Source organism: Corylus avellana, chromosome 2 (genome assembly GCF_965113065.1).
Source record: "Corylus avellana chromosome 2, dhCorAvel1.hap1.2, whole genome shotgun sequence".
In the NCBI taxonomy this organism is placed as follows: Eukaryota; Viridiplantae; Streptophyta; class Magnoliopsida; order Fagales; family Betulaceae; genus Corylus; species Corylus avellana.
The window spans coordinates 37931108-37949112 of NC_142491.1; the positions used below are offsets into that span (position 1 = coordinate 37931108).

At 35.3% G+C, this 18005-nt stretch overlaps 3 protein-coding genes across 3 annotated transcripts; 2 read left to right on the plus strand and 1 right to left on the minus strand.

The window, feature by feature from the left end:
• The first annotated feature begins 971 nt into the window (after positions 1-971).
• Positions 972-2236, plus strand: LOC132167534 (Cox19-like CHCH family protein). The gene is made up of 3 exons (XM_059578540.2): positions 972-1195; positions 1388-1433; positions 1719-2236. Exons 1-3 carry the CDS (start codon positions 1034-1036, stop codon positions 1775-1777), a joined length of 267 nt encoding a protein of 88 aa, XP_059434523.1. The 5' UTR covers positions 972-1033; the 3' UTR covers positions 1778-2236.
• A 1502-nt stretch (positions 2237-3738) lies between these two features.
• Positions 3739-9171, minus strand: LOC132187594 (peptide methionine sulfoxide reductase B5). Its single transcript, XM_059601955.2, has 3 exons — positions 8816-9171; positions 4209-4365; positions 3739-4120 (listed from the first exon to the last, which is right to left on the minus strand). Exons 1-3 carry the CDS (start codon positions 8908-8910, stop codon positions 3956-3958), a joined length of 417 nt encoding a protein of 138 aa, XP_059457938.2. The 5' UTR covers positions 8911-9171; the 3' UTR covers positions 3739-3955.
• Positions 9172-12892: 3721 nt separating this feature from the next.
• LOC132180551 (uncharacterized) lies at positions 12893-14535 on the plus strand. The gene is made up of 4 exons (XM_088512780.1): positions 12893-13160; positions 13281-13570; positions 13709-13892; positions 14045-14535. The coding sequence occupies exons 1-4, from the start codon at positions 12893-12895 to the stop codon at positions 14533-14535; spliced, it is 1233 nt and encodes a 410-aa protein (XP_088368906.1).
• The last annotated feature ends 3470 nt before the right edge of the window (positions 14536-18005 follow it).

Below are 18005 nucleotides of genomic sequence, written 5' to 3' on the forward strand. Positions count from 1 at the left end.
AAAAAACGAAAGGCGCTATCAAGAATGCATTAACAAACATTCCATACTCTTATAGCAAATCTTCAACCAATTGTTTGGCTAAACAACTATTCAACACAATAATAATCAAAGGTCCAAGTTGAATTTGTTTATAATTAACATGTTGTCTTTTAACTCTAAATACTAAGAGAAATATTTAAATACTAAAATTATGTTGATATCATCATTCAGACATAATAAACAATGTCATTCGATCATTATCAAACTGACTGTAATTTTTTTTTTTATTATTTAACGTCCATAAGATCCTTCATATTGTCGTTGGATCATTCTAAATAAAAGTCTATAAAACATAAAATAAAAAATGTCTTTACACTTGTATGGTTTAAATCTCTATTATTATTTTGATAAAAATAGTTTATTAAAATAATAAAATTATAGATTTAGAAGACATCAATAGAATCGCAACAAACATATGGGAATTGAATATATATATATATATATATAATACCTATTATGTCACGGTTGAATGATGCTAAATAAATCATTAATTTTTTTTTTCCTTTTTTTAAACCAAATTATTTACACCTACCCTAATTAACCTACCTAATAAAATAACATATATGTTGGGTAGAACACTAATGTTAATAGTTATGTTGCAATGGATACAAGCAACGTTCTCTCTTTGTTGATTTTTGTTTTTTGTTTTTGTTTTTTTTTCAAAAAATAGGTAATTAATAATTGAATAATAAATTGATTATTAACTCAATACAAACACCAAACAAGCATGTCAGAAAAAAAATTGACATGTTTTATAATGATTTTGAAAAGTACTTTTTTGTCCCAAAAAAATGTTTTAATATGTTATAAAAGTGATTTTTTTTATTTTAAAAAGTATTTTATGTTTTTAATTATTAAATAATTTTGGGGAAAATGTATTTTGGTTTTGAAAATTAAAAAAAAAAAAAAAAAAAAAAAAAAAATCATTTCAGAATTGTAGGAGGTCTTGAAGGAAAAGGCGAAGGCAAGGGCGAAAACTAGCGGAAGCCGGAAAATGGAGGAGCAGCCACGGCGACCGAATCCAAGCGAGCGAAAGCAGTCTCTGGTTGAACCACAAGCACAGCAGCAGCCAGCTCTTCATCAGAGCGACGCGGACGAAGACGATGAGAACGTGAAGCAGCTCAATGAGTGTTCCTCTCTCTACTTGTCCTTGCAGGTAATCCAATGCCAACCCCATAAAAAATTTAAAATAAATATATATTTTAGCAATATGGCTGATTCGAATAACCCATTTGATCATATGCCAATTGCAACCCCATTAAAAAAAAAAAAAAAAAAAAAAAAAAAGATATATATATATTAGCAATAAGACTGATTCGAATAACCCATTTGATCATATAATTTGCAGGACTGTCTTGTTAAAACTGACAGGAATTGGAAATCTTGCCAGATGGGTATGCACTTTAGTCTCTATCTCATTCTCTAAAATTTTATTTGGTTTGGTTTTTTGTGTTCGGTGGCATTTTTTTCTTAAATTTTATTGTTGAAAAAGAACGAAAATTTAATGTTGAAATTTTTAGTCTTTTGGGTGAATATTGTCGTGAATTCCCATATGAAAATCTGGGCATTTTGTTGGATCTCTTTGCTGTATATCCATGAATTTTAATGAAGAGTACCTTTTGAATATGATCAATACTTGAATTTCTTTTGTAATTCTATGTTGCTGAAATATTTGGCAGAAGTTCAAGCTTTGAAGGCATGCAATGAAAGAAGGAAGAAAGTGACAAAGGGAAATTAGGGTTTTGCTTAGAAGGGGCTAAACTCTGCAGATTACTATCCTGACCATATGTATGAAGTTTTGGTTTCTGTAGTTGATTGAACAGGAGCATCTCCTATGTTCTATGAGTTAAAATTTTTTGTTGATGATTCTTCAATAATATCATCTGGTGATAGATTGCTCTAACCACTTTGTTTTCTCAGAATTACCGACAATTTGCTAGATTGTAATTCATTTCTAAAGGAAATTTAAAGGAGCAATGAAATAGAGCTTGTGGGATTCAACTTGACATACTTGAGTATTCATGGTTAATTATTTTTGCTTTTATTTGTTGTGAAAGTATACCAGTTGGCACTTGATCATTTCAATGAGATCTGAGAAAATAGAGCTTGTGGGAATAAAAGAAGTTCACCAGTTTTGCTTTTTAACTTTTTCATGACAGGAATCCTAATTTCTATTGCAATTGGTAAGGATTAAAAATTTCATGAATGGGCTTTGTAGGACTTGATTGTTTTGCATTATGATGTTTATGGCTGAGGGATTGCTTTCGGTTAGATACATATGCAACAGGGATCTTGAGGATTAGGATTCTGATTTTAGTTTACTTCAGAGTGGTTATGCTGTGTAGTTGAATCTAATATGATAAGGAAGAAGACAATAAAGCTAGTTGATGCATAAAAATAGAGAAAGGAGGTCCTCAAAAGGAATGGTAGGTTTTGAGTGTATGTATCATTAAGGAGAATATGTTGCTGCAAAATTCAACTGACACAAAGGAAGACAACTTCCATGGTGTATATTTCAGCCTTCAGGTTGTCACTACCGATGTGCCATGTAGTCATTGTGTAGAAGGTTAGTAGTCATGTAGATGTATTATCTCCCTTCAACTCTTAGAGCGAAATGCGGCAAATGCTGGACCAACCCCATCTCATAGAAACTACGACATCGCTCCAAGGATGCCAAATGGACGCCTTCAGCATCCAAAGTAGCGAACTGATCAAAGAACGATGTTCAATAAGTGAAACACGTTAAGGGTCTATTTGGGAGTGTGTTTGAGGAGTCTAAAAATGCGTTCAACACTAAAAAAGTCCGTTTAAAAAAAATAATAATAAAAAAAAGGTATTCATTTGGAAAAAAAAATTGAAAACGCTTTTAAAGGCATAAAAAACCTAAAAATTGTCAAAACGCACATTTGGATTTTTAAGCTTTTGTCAAAAAAATGTTTTTTGACTTAAAAACTCTATTTTTCAAATGCTATCCTAAACAAGCTCCAAGTGTCCATTATAAATTTGGGCAATAAGGATTGGAGAATAGCAATCACTCATTCTTAAAACCAAAGAGTCAATCGCTCAAAATTGGGTTGCTTAGAGCCTATTTGGGATTGGGTTTGAAAATTAGAGCGTTTAAGTCAAAAAGAGCTTTTGGGTAAAAACTTCATTTTTAAGCTTTTGTTAAAAGTGTGTTTTGACCATTTTTAAACTTTTTAAACCTTTAAAAGCATTTTTAATTGTTTTTACTAAACGAATACTTTTTTTCTCAAACGAACTTTTTGAGTGTTAAAGCACTTTTAGGCCTCTCAAACGCAATCCCAAACAAACCCTTAATTATGGGATCACTTCTTTCAACTCCAGGCCAACAAAGCAACCATTGCTTGAATGAAGCAGACCAAATTGAGAACTGGGAAAGTTATCTTGTGTGCCAACGTTATTCTCTTTACTTGAAAATGATCAACGTCTCCTCCTTCAACACGGGTAAACTGAGTTTTGACCGATTTATTTTTTGGGTGATCTTGCGAGGACTTGTTTGTTCCCATTCAGCTATTCGTTTTCTTTAATTCCTGCTGTTCTTTTTCTGTTTCGTGGACATTTCTTTTCTTTCACAAAGATGGTTGAAAGGCCTGGAGAGATGAAGGCAAACATATTGCCACGATTTCTGTGTAAAAGCTTGGACATGAATGAAAGGAAAATTGCCGTTCCACAAAGAGATTGAGAAGAATTTCATGGTGCAGGCCCTTTATTAAAACTATTAACAAAGCCATGTGATAAGACAAACAAAAGGTTTTGTTCACATAAATGTCACACTTAAGTCATCGTTCATCACCCTGCCACCATGTGGATCTTTCTGGGAGGCTTTACAAATTACACTAAACAAAAGATTGTACACAAGATGCATGTTCCTGGGAAATCAGAACCTCCAAATACTTCACAGTGAAGGAGCAGAATTTGCGGGAGCAAACTTAATGGAAACACTGTTAACACAGTGGCGTTCATCTGTAGGAGTTTTGAACCCCTCCCCCTTAAAAACATGACCCAAGTGCCCACCGCAAGCTGTGCATGTAATTTCAGTTCTCCTCCCATCTGGGTCCGGCTGCAAAATTGTTCTATCAATCATCAATTCCACTTAAAAATGTTTCATAGCAATGAAAACAACAACAATAACTGAGGAATAGACTCACAGTGCGAGTTATGGCTTCAGGGAAACCCTCAAAGAAGGCAGGCCAACCACAGCCAGAGTCAAATTTGGTTGTGGATTTATAAAGTGGTGTTCCACAACCAGCACAGTTGTAAATCCCTTCTTCATAAAACTTATTATATTCCCCGGTGCCTTTCAGCCTGTAAATTATGAAATGTTAGTATAGCAACAGCCCAAACTCATCTAAACTATATAAGACTTTATTGGGTAATTTGGTATGTTAGTATAACAAAAGAACAAACTCATCTAAAACTACACGACTCAAAGGCAATGTGAGGGTGTTTATGAGTACTACAGGAACCACAGGTCTAAATTTTCAATTTGTTTATTAAGTCAGCCATGTCTCAGAACAATTATGAAATGCTCAGGTGAATCAAAACCAAGAGCCTAGCACCTGCTCGAGCACATAGTCACATTGGCTCGATCAAAGTATCACATGCAAGATTGAGGGTTGCGACCTTGGATAACAGACTAAAACATAACACAAATTTGCCAAGGAAAAAAAACTGATTCACCAAAAAAAAAGGTTGACTAAGGAGCAATAGCAAACCATCGGGAAGCATAGTTACTTTTTATTTAAAAAAAAAAAAAAAAAAAAAAAAAAAAAATTCTATATCAGAAACTAAAGGGTAAATTAATTCTTCAAAGCCACAACAGTTCATGTTGCAACTCACACGAAAGTATTTAGCATCCTTAGACAACAATTACATCTAGTATGAGAAGCTTGTTACAAACTTAATTATACAACCCAACAAACCTAAAGACCATTAAATCTGCAAAGAAAACTATCCAAAAATAAAAGGTTGGCAGAAAACAAGTAATAACGAAATATTGAATCCCCAAAAAAAGGAAGGCTGCCTAAGGAGCAATAACACCCATTTGGAAATAATAGTTCAGAATATTTAATATTTTCAGCATTCTGCATCAGAAACAAAAGGGTAAATTAATTGTTCAAAGCAACAACAATTCATGTTGCAGCTCACACCCATATGTTTATCATCATCAGCAAACAACAAGTACATTTAGTATGAGAAGAATGTCGTGGACTATCAGGTGCGTTTGACCCCAAAACACATTTGAAAAAAATGGCCTCGTGTGGGGCAAAGTGGTTGCACGTTTAAAAATGTGCGATTCAAAAGGTAAAACCACAATTTTACCAAAACCTTTAACTGTGTTTTGAAATCGTTATTTTTTCAAACTACACGTTTTGAAACCGTTAAACCAAATGGACACTAAATCTACAAAGAATCTAAGAACCCTTAAATATACAAAGAAATAAGGACCCTCAAATCTAACCAAAAAAAACAAAGGAAAAAATTCTCACTATAAAATTGACAAAAGAAATAATAAAAATAAAGAAAGATTGACAAAATAGCAACCGTTCATAACCAACAGTTCTAAATACTATATTTAGAACATTCTACATCAGAAACAAAAGAATAAATTAATTCTTCAAATACACAACAATTCATGTTGTGGCTCACAACCATATGCCCATCATATGAAAAGTTAAAACACAGTAAAACTAAGGACCCTTAGAGCTACAAAGAAACGAGGAGAAAATTCTATCTGAAGTTTGACAAAAAAAGAAGATTAACTGAAAACAAGGAATAAATACATTGACAAAAAAAAAAAAAAAAAAGATGATTAAGGAGAAATAGCAGATCTAATAGTTCCAATTGCTATATTTTGATATTCAGCATCAGAAACAAAAGGGTAAATTAATTGTTCAAAGCCACAACAATTCATGTTGCAGCTCACACCCATATGTTTATCATCATCAGGATGAAAAGATTGTTGCAGACTTAAGTGTGAGTTTCACCCCACAATTTTGCAAGCGAAAGTGCATTTGAAAAAAATGGCAGGTTGAAAACGTGAAAAAAACCAAGTTTTCAAACCACAAGCAAGGGGATTGGATTTTTAAAAATGCACAATTTTAAAGGCCGAACCACGATTTTACCGATCGCTTAATTGTGTTTTTAAAAATTGTGTTTTCATTAACAACATTTTGAAATCGTTATTCTTTCAAACCCCCCGTTTTGAAACTGCTAAGCCAAATGGACACTAAATTTTTCATTAACAACATTTTGAAATCGTTATTCTTTCAAACCCCCCATTTTGAAACTGCTAAACCAAATGGACACTAAATTTACAAAGAATGAAGAAGAAGAAGAAGAAGAAGAAGAAGAAGAACAAAAAAACAATTAGTTCTGAAAAAATATAAACAAACAACAAGAAATAAAGAAAGATTGACAAAAAAAAAAGGTTCAGTAAAGAGCAATAGCAACCATTAGTTCTGAATACTACATTTTGAACTTTGTACAAACATCAGAAACAAAAGGATAAATTAATTCTTCAAAGCCACAACAATTCATATGAGAAGACTTTTGCAAACTTACAACTCAATAAAACAAAGGACCCTTGCATCTACAAAGAAACAAGGAGAACATCATCTGAAGTTTGACCAAAAAAGAAGATTACCTACTTCTACTTTTTCTGAATTTCTAGATTTATGCTCTTCTTTCTCTACGGAGTAGGGGTCTCTCGTATACTCTCTGTGCACGTGTTGCTTGAATATACATTATTTATCCCAAAAAAAAAAAAAAAAAAAAAAAAAAAAAAAAAAAAGAGATCAACTGAAAACAAGGAATAAAGACAGATTGACAAAAAAAAAAAAAAAAAAAGTTGATTAAGGGTTGGATCTAATAGTTCCAATTGCTATATTTTGAACATTCTGCATCAGAAACAAAAGGGTAAATTAATTGTTCAAAGCCACAACAATTCATGTTGCAGCTCACACCCATATGTTTATCATCATCAGCAACCAACAAGTACATTTAGTATGAGAAGATTGTTGCGAACTTAAGGTGTGTTTGACCCAACAATTTTGCAAGCCAAAGTGTGTTGAAAATGTAAAAAAAAATCACGATTTCAAAGCACTTGCAAGGGGGTTGCATTTTAAAAAACATTAGATTTTAAAGGCCGAACCACGATTTTACAAACCGCTTAATTGCATTTTTAAAAATTGTCCACTAAATCTACAAAGAAAGCAAGGACCCTTAAAACAAGGAATACAGACAGATTGACAAAAAAAAAAACAAAAAAGGTTGATTAAGGAGAAACACCAACCCTTCGGATCTAATAGTTGCAATTGCTATATTTTGAACATTCTGCATCAGAAACAAAAGGGTAAATTAATTGTTCAAAGCCACAACAATTCATGTTGCAGCTCACACCCATATGTTTATCATCATTAGCAAAAAACAAGTACATTAAGTATGAGAAGATTGTTGAGGGCTTAACGGTGTGGGGCATTTCACCCCACGATTTCGCAAGCCAAAGCATGTTTGAAAAAAAAATGCACGTTTTCAAACTATAGGTGAGAGGATTGTGTTTTTTAAAACATGCAATTTTAAAAGCTAAACCACCAAACATTTAACTGCATTTTGAAATCATTATTTTTTCAAACTGCATGTTTTAAAACCGCTAAACCAAATTGACACTACATCTACAAAAGATTTTAAGAACCCTTAAATATACAAAGAAATAAGGACCCTTAAATCTACCAAAAAAAAAAAAGCACTCTCTCAGGTTACAGGACCTCAATAATCCCTAATTACACCCTGCTACATAAACAAATAAAATCAAATTGAATCTCCCAGAAGAAGAAGAAGATGAAAAAGAATTGATTTCCTAGGTTACAGGACCTCAATAATCCCTAATCACACCGTGCTACAGAAACAAATAAAATCAAACTGAATCTCCCAAAATCACTCACCTAAGATAATAAAAGTAGAAGAAGAAAAAAATCTAGTAGTTTCCATAAAGAAAAAAGTTTGATATTTACTTGGATTCAAAACAATTCCGGCTCCAGTGGATGTTATGTAAGGGAAGTAGTTAGGCGCGTTCAACTTGTTTTTATTTTTTTCCCATAAAAGGGTATGATATTGTAATGGCCTTTTGGGAAATCAATGCAAATCTGCATATTTATAGTTTTAACCTAGAACAAAGTCTTCTACAATTCCTTTTTTCAATTAAAAAAAAAACATTTTAGCAAAATATAAACAATGGACGTAGCATACAGTTACTCAATGAACCATGTTCAACAAAACAAATTTCAGCTCCAAACGCAAAATTAAACCCCAAAACAAAATTATAAAAAAATAAAAATAAAAAAAAAATAAAAAAAATAAAAAAATCAGCAAATTCATCAGAAGGATGTCCTCGGAAATCGATTACATGCCCAAAATGCCAAATACCTATTAAAATAAACTTCTCTTTGACCTCATTCAAACATGAAAAAAGAAACAGGAGATCCACTTTTTTTCTAATAAATAACATTTTAGCAACAACCCAAAATATATGGAATACGTACATTAACAACTCAATAGCATAAATTTGTTCAATTTCGCCATGTTCAATTAAAGAAATTTCAGATCTGGCAAAATCAGACCAAAAAAAAAATTCAAAATCAGTTAATTCATCAGATCCTATCCTCAGAAACCGATAACACACCCAAATAGCAAAATACCCATCAAAGCAAACCTCTCTTTGACGACATTAAGACATGAAAAAGAGACAGGAAATTACTCTGTCCCTTTCTGTCGAAGAATCCGAAACTGCTCGGGAGAGAGTATAGCCCTCCAATCCTCCTCTGTTTTCTGAACCGAACCCGGTGCAGCCATTCCCACCACTCTGCTACTAACTGTCTATCACAGCTTCAAGGTCACAAACAAGACTATAAAAATGAATCAAACTAGCCCGTCTGGAGACTGATTCAAGGAAAAATAATAATTTCCTGGGAAAGTGAACGTGGACGGAAAATTGGGACGTGGGGCTCTAGGCGAAGTAGGTCACAGGAAGTGCTAAAGATCGACGTGGCCCAATTTAAATTTGTGGCCGTGTGCAGAGCCGGTACTGTAGCTGGAACGACATTGTTCCAGCTAAAGTACCAGCTGATTATTGGTTTCTGCAAGTTAAAAAAATCATCCCAACTTTCAAAAACAACTATTTTTCTATTCAGTTCCCAACCGATAATTCCAACTAATTTTTTTTTTTTTTTTAAGAAAATGAAAATGAAAAATATTATTAAAAAAAAAAAAAATGGGAGAACCATCGGGGTGGCTCCTTGGCCAAAAATGGGGTGGTTCGAGCCACCCCCTTGGCCAACATAGGGTGGCCGAACCACCCCCGTGGCCAAGGGGGTGGTCCAGCCACCCCCTTGGCCAAAAAAAAAAAAAAAGGGGACCGGGTGCATTTGGGGGTGGTTTCGGCCACCCCATACGGCCGATGTGGGGTGGCCGAAACCACTCCAGCCCCTTGGGGGTGGTCCGGCCACCTCCAAATGCACCCGGTCCCCTTTTCTTTTTTCTTTTTTTTTTGGCCAACGGGCCGGCCACCCCCTTGGCCACGGGGGTGGTTCGACCACCCCCAGATCGGCCAGGGGGTGGCTGGAACCACCCCGATGTTTCTCCTCTCCTTTTTTTCTTTTTTTTTTTTTTAATATTCTACTTTAAAAAATATAAAAATAAAAAAATAATAATTTTAATGTGCAGCGTGCAGCAAAAAGTCTAACCAATGTGCAGAGTGCAGTACAAGCCTCACTAATTCTACTGTCTTTCAACAAAAAATGAAAAAAAAAAAATTAACTTTTCTGCTGCAAAGCACTCTTCTCCCACTTTCTTTCAGCAAAATTTCTTCTTCATCTCCTCTGTTTGCTGAGGTACATCTTAAATCATATTTTTTTTCCCAAACCTCTTCCATTTTCTAGTTTGTCACACACCCACGAAGCATTTCTCTATTCTCCTCTGTGAGTGGGTATCAGTACAGTGCAGTGCAAATTCTCCCATCCACCGTTTTCAAGGTCAGTCAATGCCCATTTTTCTCATCAAACTCTGTTATTGTTCATTCATTATACTGTATTTGGCTATTTTTGTTCCTGAATTTGCCAATTTGAACAATTCTGAAACAATCTTATTTAAGCCTTATTCATAATAGTGTAATTAGTATTGTTTGGCGTGCTATCATTTCTACAAAAGAAAGCTCTTTTTACAAGTATAACTACTGAAATATAATTAATAAAACAATTAAGTAAAAATTTTAATTAATTAGTAATTGACTTATTAATTATATATTGTTAATTGTTTTATTAATAATGAACTATATATATATATATATATATATATATATATATATATATAGTTCATTATTATATATATATTGTGGTATAAATTATACTACTCCGAATATTTTTATTTGATTAAAAAAAAATCATATTAGTGCTACTTAAGCCCTTGAATCTCTATACGTCTATTATTTGATTGAATTAATTAATCTAAGATTTACCGTAACTTCATATTATATATTTTTTGTCATCAATGTCAAGATTCAATTATCTGCAACGCCCTCCTGCATCGGCGTGGTCCCTGGGTTTCATTTAAGAACCTTTGTACCGTCGGTGAGTTTTCATCTTACAAAACATTGTGTGTATTATTCTTGCTTACAGTCAGTCCATCCACGATTAAAATTTATTCTTCCTCTCATACTATCTCAATAGCACTACCTCATTTTTTGTAGTATACGACTAGGGGGCTCGACAGAACCGGGCAGACCACCCCCGCGGACCAGATCATCAACCAAGGTTAGAGCTTAATTGAATTGAATTACATACATAAAAACACTTTGGTCTTGATTCTCATGGAAGTCTTGTAATATATATGCATCTATATATTAAGGGGTGGAGCTCCATTGATTAGCATTGGTATTCTTAGTTTTTCATACGTTAATGTTAATTGGCATTTTTTTAGTTTCTTGTTCGTTAATGTGAACTAGTATTTTGAAGTTTTTTGTTTGTTAATGTACGGTATCGTCCTGGTTTTTGTCATGTTGTAGCATGTAGGGTATTTCCTTCGATCATTGGTGAAGGACAAATCGGCTACCTCTATACCAACTAAATTGACTGTGTTACGACAACAAAAAGCAATCTCAAAGGTATGATTTTTAATAGTCCATTAGATACATTACTTATACATTGCATTATCATGACACTTCTTGCGTTTGCTGAGGTACATGTTACCGTATTCTGTTATGAATAATTAGTATCACTACAGTAACGTATAGTGTCATCTCATGTACTGTCTACAATATATTTACACCTATCACACTATCCCATAGATGTCCATGCATGAGACGCCTCGCAAATCACCCCGTAAGCACCCAGCCCCATGCAATAAGCACGCACCAAAAGAGGTTGTCAAATGGTTTCCTGCCCACGAACATCAATTGCTATATATTCTGCTGGACAAGGCAAACATTGGCGTAAAATCCCCATACCCCTCAACATTGGTCAATGAGATCACAAACATGCTGAATGGCCTTATTCATCCACACGAATTCACATCCGAGCAGGTGAAGAATAAAATTAAAAAGTTTAAGGCTAATTACACGGATTTCTCAACACTCTTGAAATGGGATTTTATCACGGGTTTTGGCTGTGATCCAATGACCAACGTGGTATCTGCATCGGATGCACAGTGGGAACGGCTGAAATATGTATGCCTCTCATCTCCTTTCTCACATTCCATTACAAATTTTAAAAATCTCAACAACTTATTTGCAGCTGACCATCGAATTATTATTTTGCAGGAATACCATGAAAAGTACTGGCGTTTTAGAGGTGGTGGACCACCATACTATGATCTCCTTTGCAGTATATTTGTTAAAACAACTGCTACTGGGGAGTATGGCCATGCAAGTGCAGTCACCACACATGGTTCAGAAGAGGGGGATACCGGGTTCGACCTTAATACCCCAGCGCCAGTCATTGACCTGTCAGATGGTGGCGGTGCATCGGCACCAAAGGGTTCGTCCAAGTCCAAAGGAAAGCGAAAAGTATCACATAGTGGGTCACGTGACTCACGTGCTAGTAAGCGTGCGTCCATAGAGGACAAACAAGTTGAGGGTTTCAAACTCCGGCTGGATGATATGTTGGACGAGGTTCATAGTATCAGGGAAGGCGTATCGAAAAGGTCATATGCATCTAGCGCAAAGGAGGAGGACCCTGTTGAGGCTGCAATGGACATACTTAACAGGATGTGCACAGAGATGGACATATCTGATGACAAATATTTCCGTGCTACAGACTATATAACTGACCCAAACAAAGCAAAGGCGGTTATTAAAATGAATGATGCATTTAGGAAGAAGTGGCTACTTAACCATATTTGATAGTTAAGTACGGGATAGTTTGGTAGGGGGTGTAGGACTAGTTAGCTTTTAACTATATTTGGGACAATTTGTTAGCTTTTAATTTGACATGTATGCACTCCTATGTTTAATTTAACGTGTGCTTTTAATTTGACATTTATGCACATCTATGTGTAAGTTGACGTGTGCTTTTAATTTGACATGTATGCACACCTATGTTTAATTTGACATGTATGTACTCTTATGTTTAATTTGACCTATATGCACTCCTATGTTATGTATACATGCAATTAGGCCTACTCTTTACTAGCTCGTCTTTTAAATGTTATTCAGATTAACCTTAATTATTTGTATATTCTCTTTATGATACTTCACTTAATGTGTGATTTGAACGGAAACCAATTTGCAATATGACCAAACAAAACTAATTCACTTGATTTGAATGTCGTAGGAGACATAGACATGAGTGAGAATTCCATGAATGACATAGACATGGGTGAGTGGGGACCTGACAATCCAGATTACTTTTATCAACATTGGTACGATACACTGGAACAGTCTTATGATCCTACCATCGATCCAGATGCCGATGTGGGTGACGTAAGCGATGATGATGGCATGGATGGTGATGGCACGGATGATGTAATGAGTGATTTGGCCCTTTATGAGATGGAGCTAAAAATCATGGGATTGCAACTAGAACTGCATGAATTGAAATCTAGGTTAAAAGGTAAGCAAAGGAGAGGTGTACCTCAAAGGACTTCTGGTCTCACATGAGCGATGTGGGTACATTGGGTGTTGCACAATCCTAACCAGAATACATGCTATGAGCGATTTAGAATGTGGCCAGCCACTTACATTGCTCTCTGTAACACATTAGAACAAAATGGGCTTTTACGCCACACCCGAACTGTTCAGGTAACAAAGCAACTGGCTACATTTTGTTTGGTCATGTCACAAGGTTTGTCTTGCCGATCCGTGGCTGACAGGTTACAACGATCAACATACTTCGTAAGCGTTTATGTTAGAAAATCGGCAAGAGCACTTTGTCAATTGGGGAAATCAATTTTACAACCCAATCCTGTTCCTCTACCACATCCCAATGTCGCCAATAACGCTATGTACTACCCATGGTTTGCGGTAAGATATCAAAATACTGTATTTTACATTTTACCAAAATGATAAATAGATGTTTTCATGATGTTACTGTTTAAAGGCGAAATTATGTGTTGTATGTTTCAACTATGTTATTACTGTTAACACCACTCTTACTAGCAGGATTGTATTGGAGCAATTGATGGAACACAAATAGATGCGCATGTATCAAATAAAAAGCATATTCACTACCGAGGTAGGAAGTGCACCACAACTCAAAATGTCATGTGCGTTGTGGATCTGGATCTTTGCTTCATGTTTATGCTAGATGGGAAGGGAGCACGCATGATGCACGTATTTTCACAATGTGCGTTAGCGATTCGAGGTTAAAATTTCCGACTCCAGTAGGAGGTATCGTACCATACTAGCTTCCCAAAAATTACAAAGAAATTTGTTCTCATGGACAATAATTTGAATAAATTAACTAATGATTAATTATATATTATACTTCATTTGTAGATGCCTACTACTTGGTGGACTCGGGTTACGGTTTATACCGAGGATTCCTAACACCTTTTAGAAGGGAACGCTACCATCTTCAAGAGTGGCAAGACGGGGGTTTGCCAATTAATCAAAGGGAAGGATTTAATCGTAGACACGCGTCGCTGAGGTCAGTTGTGGAACGTGCATTCGGAGTGTTGAAGAACCGTTTTCCTATCATGAGGAAAATGCCTTCATACCCAATCCGGTATCAGCGATTGTTTGTAATCGCTTGTTGTACAATTCACAACTTTATTCAAAAGCATTATGGAGTGGAAGACAAATTATTTAAGGAAGTTCTAAAGGGTTTGAACCCATGGGTTGATGTTACCGTGCTCCAGCAAGGGGCAGTAGTCCCATATATATCAAGTGGGTTACGGCCAAATCAATCAAGTGACAGCACGAGATATATGGGAAAAATTCGAGATGTATTGGCCCGTCATATGTGGGAACATGGCATTTTCAAATAGTAGTGGGCATGGACAATGAAATTCATGCCATTTTGGTGGTTTGTATGGGGCCGTATTTTCTGCTATGACGGTTATTTAGGCTATTTTTAACTTGTTAGATTTGGTAATTGTTTTGTAACGTAACCGATGGTGCATTTTGGTAATCCGTATTTTGGATAACTGGTAGAATGTGTGAAAGTGACACTTTCATTTATTACATTTGAAATGTAGTGGATTTGTATACGACGTTTGATATCACGCATATTGTTTGTAGGATAATTTTCCTTTTTTGTTGAAAGACAGTAGAGTTAGTGAGGCTTGTACTGCACTCTGCACATTGGTTAGACTTTTTGCTGCACGCTGCACATTAAAATTATTATTTTATTTTTATTTTTATTTTTTTTAAAGCAAAATATTAATAAATAAATAAATAAAGAGGAGAAACATTGGGGTGGTTCCAGCCACCCCTTGGCCAAAATGGGGTGGCCGGACCACCCCATTTTTGGCCAAGGGGGTGGTCCGGCCACCCCCAAATGCACCCGGTCCCCTTTTTTTTGGCCAAGGGGGTGGCCGGACCCCCCCTTGGCCTCGGGGGTGGTCGAACCACCCCCATACCGGCCATGGGGGTGGCTGGAGCCACCCCCTTGGCCAAAAATGGGGTGGTTCGGCCACCCCATGTTGGCCAAGGAGCCACCCCGTTGGTTCTCCGATTTTTTTTTTTTTAATAATATTTTTCATTTTCTTTTAAAAAAAAAAATTAGTTGGAATTATCGGTTGGGAACTGAATAGAAAAAGACTTGTTTTTGAAAGTTGGGATGATTTTTTTGACTTGCAGAAACCAATAATCAGCTGGTACTGTAGCTGGAATGGCACTGTTCCAGCTACAGTACCGGCCCTGGCTGGGGGCAAACACAGCCACAAGTATTTCCTTTGGGACTGTAAACGTTTTTTTAAACGGAACTCACTAGTCTCACTTTGCCCTGTTAAACCATTATTTTGCGTCCAAAATCTATCAAAGCATTAACTCAGATGATCAACTTGTCACATGCGTCCTACATATTATCTTGAAATTTTCTATCCCACTTTTGCCCACAGTAAGATTGTCAGTTCATGGGGGCAAAGTGACAATACGGTGTAGTTGATGAGGAGAAAATAGGGGATAGACAATTTCAAGATGGCATGTGAAGCGCACATGACAGATTGACCGTCTGAGTTAACGCCTTTGACTGACAAAATAGAGGTTTTAGACACAAAATGGTAGTTTAATAGGGTTGGACAATAGGGTTGTTTAGGATTTCGGATTGTCAATTTATGAGGGCAAAGTGGCAATATTGATGGAGGAAAAAGTTTTTAAAAAAACAATTTCTGGCCCAATTTAAATTTGTATTTCCTATGGGACTATGAACATTTTTTATTTTATTTTCTGATTTAAAAAAATAATAAGTTAGAATTTAGAGATAGTAATCAAGTGTTCGGAGCTTATTATTGGTGCATTAACAAACTAAAATTCTATGGTTAGACGTGTATACAATATTTCTCTCTATATAAAAAATCCAATATGTGCCCTTCTATAAGTATGTTGTTTCATTCTATTAAAGTCAAATTATGGTCATAATATCGGGAACCATATGGTAGCATGATGATCTTAACAAAAAAAAAAGAAGTTTGTTAATGTTTGTTATGGTGTGTATATTTTAGATAATTTTTTTTAAAAAAAAACAAAAGGAAGAAAAATAAAATAAAAGGTCTTAATAAGCAATAGTATATCTTTGTTTAGCTTTAAACAACTTTACATAAGAATTTATTATTTTTTGAGTATTCGATTTTATGTGCAAAAAACACAACCTTAGTGGTACTTAAACATAAATTTCAAAGGAGCAAGTTTTTTGTTCCACTTCAATCTTTTTAATTTTTGAGTTTTAGCCCTAGGGGTGGCTGAGGTGGCTTTGGCCACCCCCAACTGGCTAGGGACAGATTTAGGGGGGGACTGGGAGTGGCCCTGGTCCCCCCCAAATTACAAGAAAAAAAAAATTTAGGCAAAAAAATAATAATAATAATAAATAAAGTATTTTTTTGCCAATTAGTCATTCCCCTAAAAAAATTTAGCCCTTGGTCCCTTCCCAAATTGAATGTTGGTTTCGTCCTTGTAACCGGCCCTTGGGGGTGGCCCCATATTTTTATTTTATTTTTAAAATTTAAATAATATATATATACATATATATATATATATATATATATATATATATATATATATATATTTTAATTAGTGGGATACGCGGCGACTTGTAGATCCTTAAATGAGATTCAATTATCAGAATTTCAAAAAAAATTGATGGGTAATTCCCCAGCTATTGCTAGGGATCCCAATCCTGAGAGGAGAGTTACAACTTTATTGGGATTAGGGGTTTATTTGTCTTCTTTTCAAATTTTTCTTAAATTCATCAATTTCGAATGGAGAAGAGCAGCTTGTCATATGTTGCACAAATGGGCTATATCTTTTTAAGCTGCACCTTGTGGGCAAGGTGCTCTTGAAGGGGTGAGTATTGTAACAGGTATGGTGCGTTGGGTTTGATAGTTATTCGTCAGTTGGGGTTTGAGTTGTTAGTTAGTTGGGTTGGATAGTTAGTCAGTTGGACTTGACAGCTAGAATCAATTAGGCTTAACAGCTTGGGCTTGACAAATGGTGTATAAACCAAAAGTTAGTAGAGGTCCATTATCGAATATCGAATATCTTGTATTGTGGAACCTGTAGTTTGTAGTTCTTGATAGTTTTGCCTAGAGCTGTCAAAACGGGTCCGCGGGTCGACCCGTTTACGACCCGCGGGGACCCGCAACCCGTTTAACAAAGACCCAAACATGACCCGTTTATTAAACGGGTCGGACCCCCCAACACGACTCGAACCCGGGTTTTTCACGGGTCGCACGACACGACCCGTGAGACCCGTTTAAAATAATGGGTCGTGCCGGGTCGACACGACCCGTTTACCCATTTAACTTTTAAAAAAAATGATTTTTTTTTTGTTTTTAAATAAAATAATAATATTTTTAGCAATTATCTCTTAAAATTAAACTCCTAGCAGGCTAGCCACACCAAATCACTTAATAGTTATAAGTTAATATGCTTAATTGTCCAATCAAACAACCCAAAAAAAAAAAAAAAAACGACATCATTACAAATTTACAAATACAAAATGAGTTCTCATTTTTGCCACTTGTTGTCCACTCTTGAATGGTTGAATGATCAACAAATATGCTCATTTTAACACGCTCCAGATGAACTTGGAATCTCACAGGAATTGATACTATCCAATGTCAGAACATCCTCTTCTTCGTTATCCACCGTCATTAAAGTTTGTTCTATATCAAAAAATAAGAGGAGAAATTAATGTCATTAAAGTAAGATAAAAAAATTACAAGTAAATGAAAAAAATTAAATATGCAAATAACTAATATTACCTTGCTCTCCATATAACCAATCTCTAGTACAAATT

Excerpts from the sequence above, each read along its gene's own strand:
- LOC132167534 (XM_059578540.2), top strand. The coding sequence starts at position 1,034 with ATGGAGGAGCAGCCACGGCGACCGAATCCAAGCGAGCGAAAGCAGTCT. Across the intron at positions 1,196-1,387 it reads CTCTCTACTTGTCCTTGCAG|GACTGTCTTGTTAAAACTGA; the intron begins GTAATCCAATGC and ends TATAATTTGCAG. Across the intron at positions 1,434-1,718 it reads TTGGAAATCTTGCCAGATGG|AAGTTCAAGCTTTGAAGGCA; the intron begins GTATGCACTTTA and ends AATATTTGGCAG.
- LOC132187594 (XM_059601955.2), bottom strand. The coding sequence starts at position 8,910 with ATGGCTGCACCGGGTTCGGTTCAGAAAACAGAGGAGGATTGGAGGGCT. Across the intron at positions 4,366-8,815 it reads CTTCGACAGAAAGGGACAGA|GCTGAAAGGCACCGGGGAAT; the intron begins GTAATTTCCTGT and ends CATAATTTACAG. Across the intron at positions 4,121-4,208 it reads CTGAAGCCATAACTCGCACT|CCGGACCCAGATGGGAGGAG; the intron begins GTGAGTCTATTC and ends ACAATTTTGCAG.
- LOC132180551 (XM_088512780.1), top strand. The coding sequence starts at position 12,893 with ATGAGTGAGAATTCCATGAATGACATAGACATGGGTGAGTGGGGACCT. Across the intron at positions 13,161-13,280 it reads ATTGAAATCTAGGTTAAAAG|CCACTTACATTGCTCTCTGT; the intron begins GTAAGCAAAGGA and ends GAATGTGGCCAG. Across the intron at positions 13,893-14,044 it reads GATGCACGTATTTTCACAAT|ATGCCTACTACTTGGTGGAC; the intron begins GTGCGTTAGCGA and ends CTTCATTTGTAG.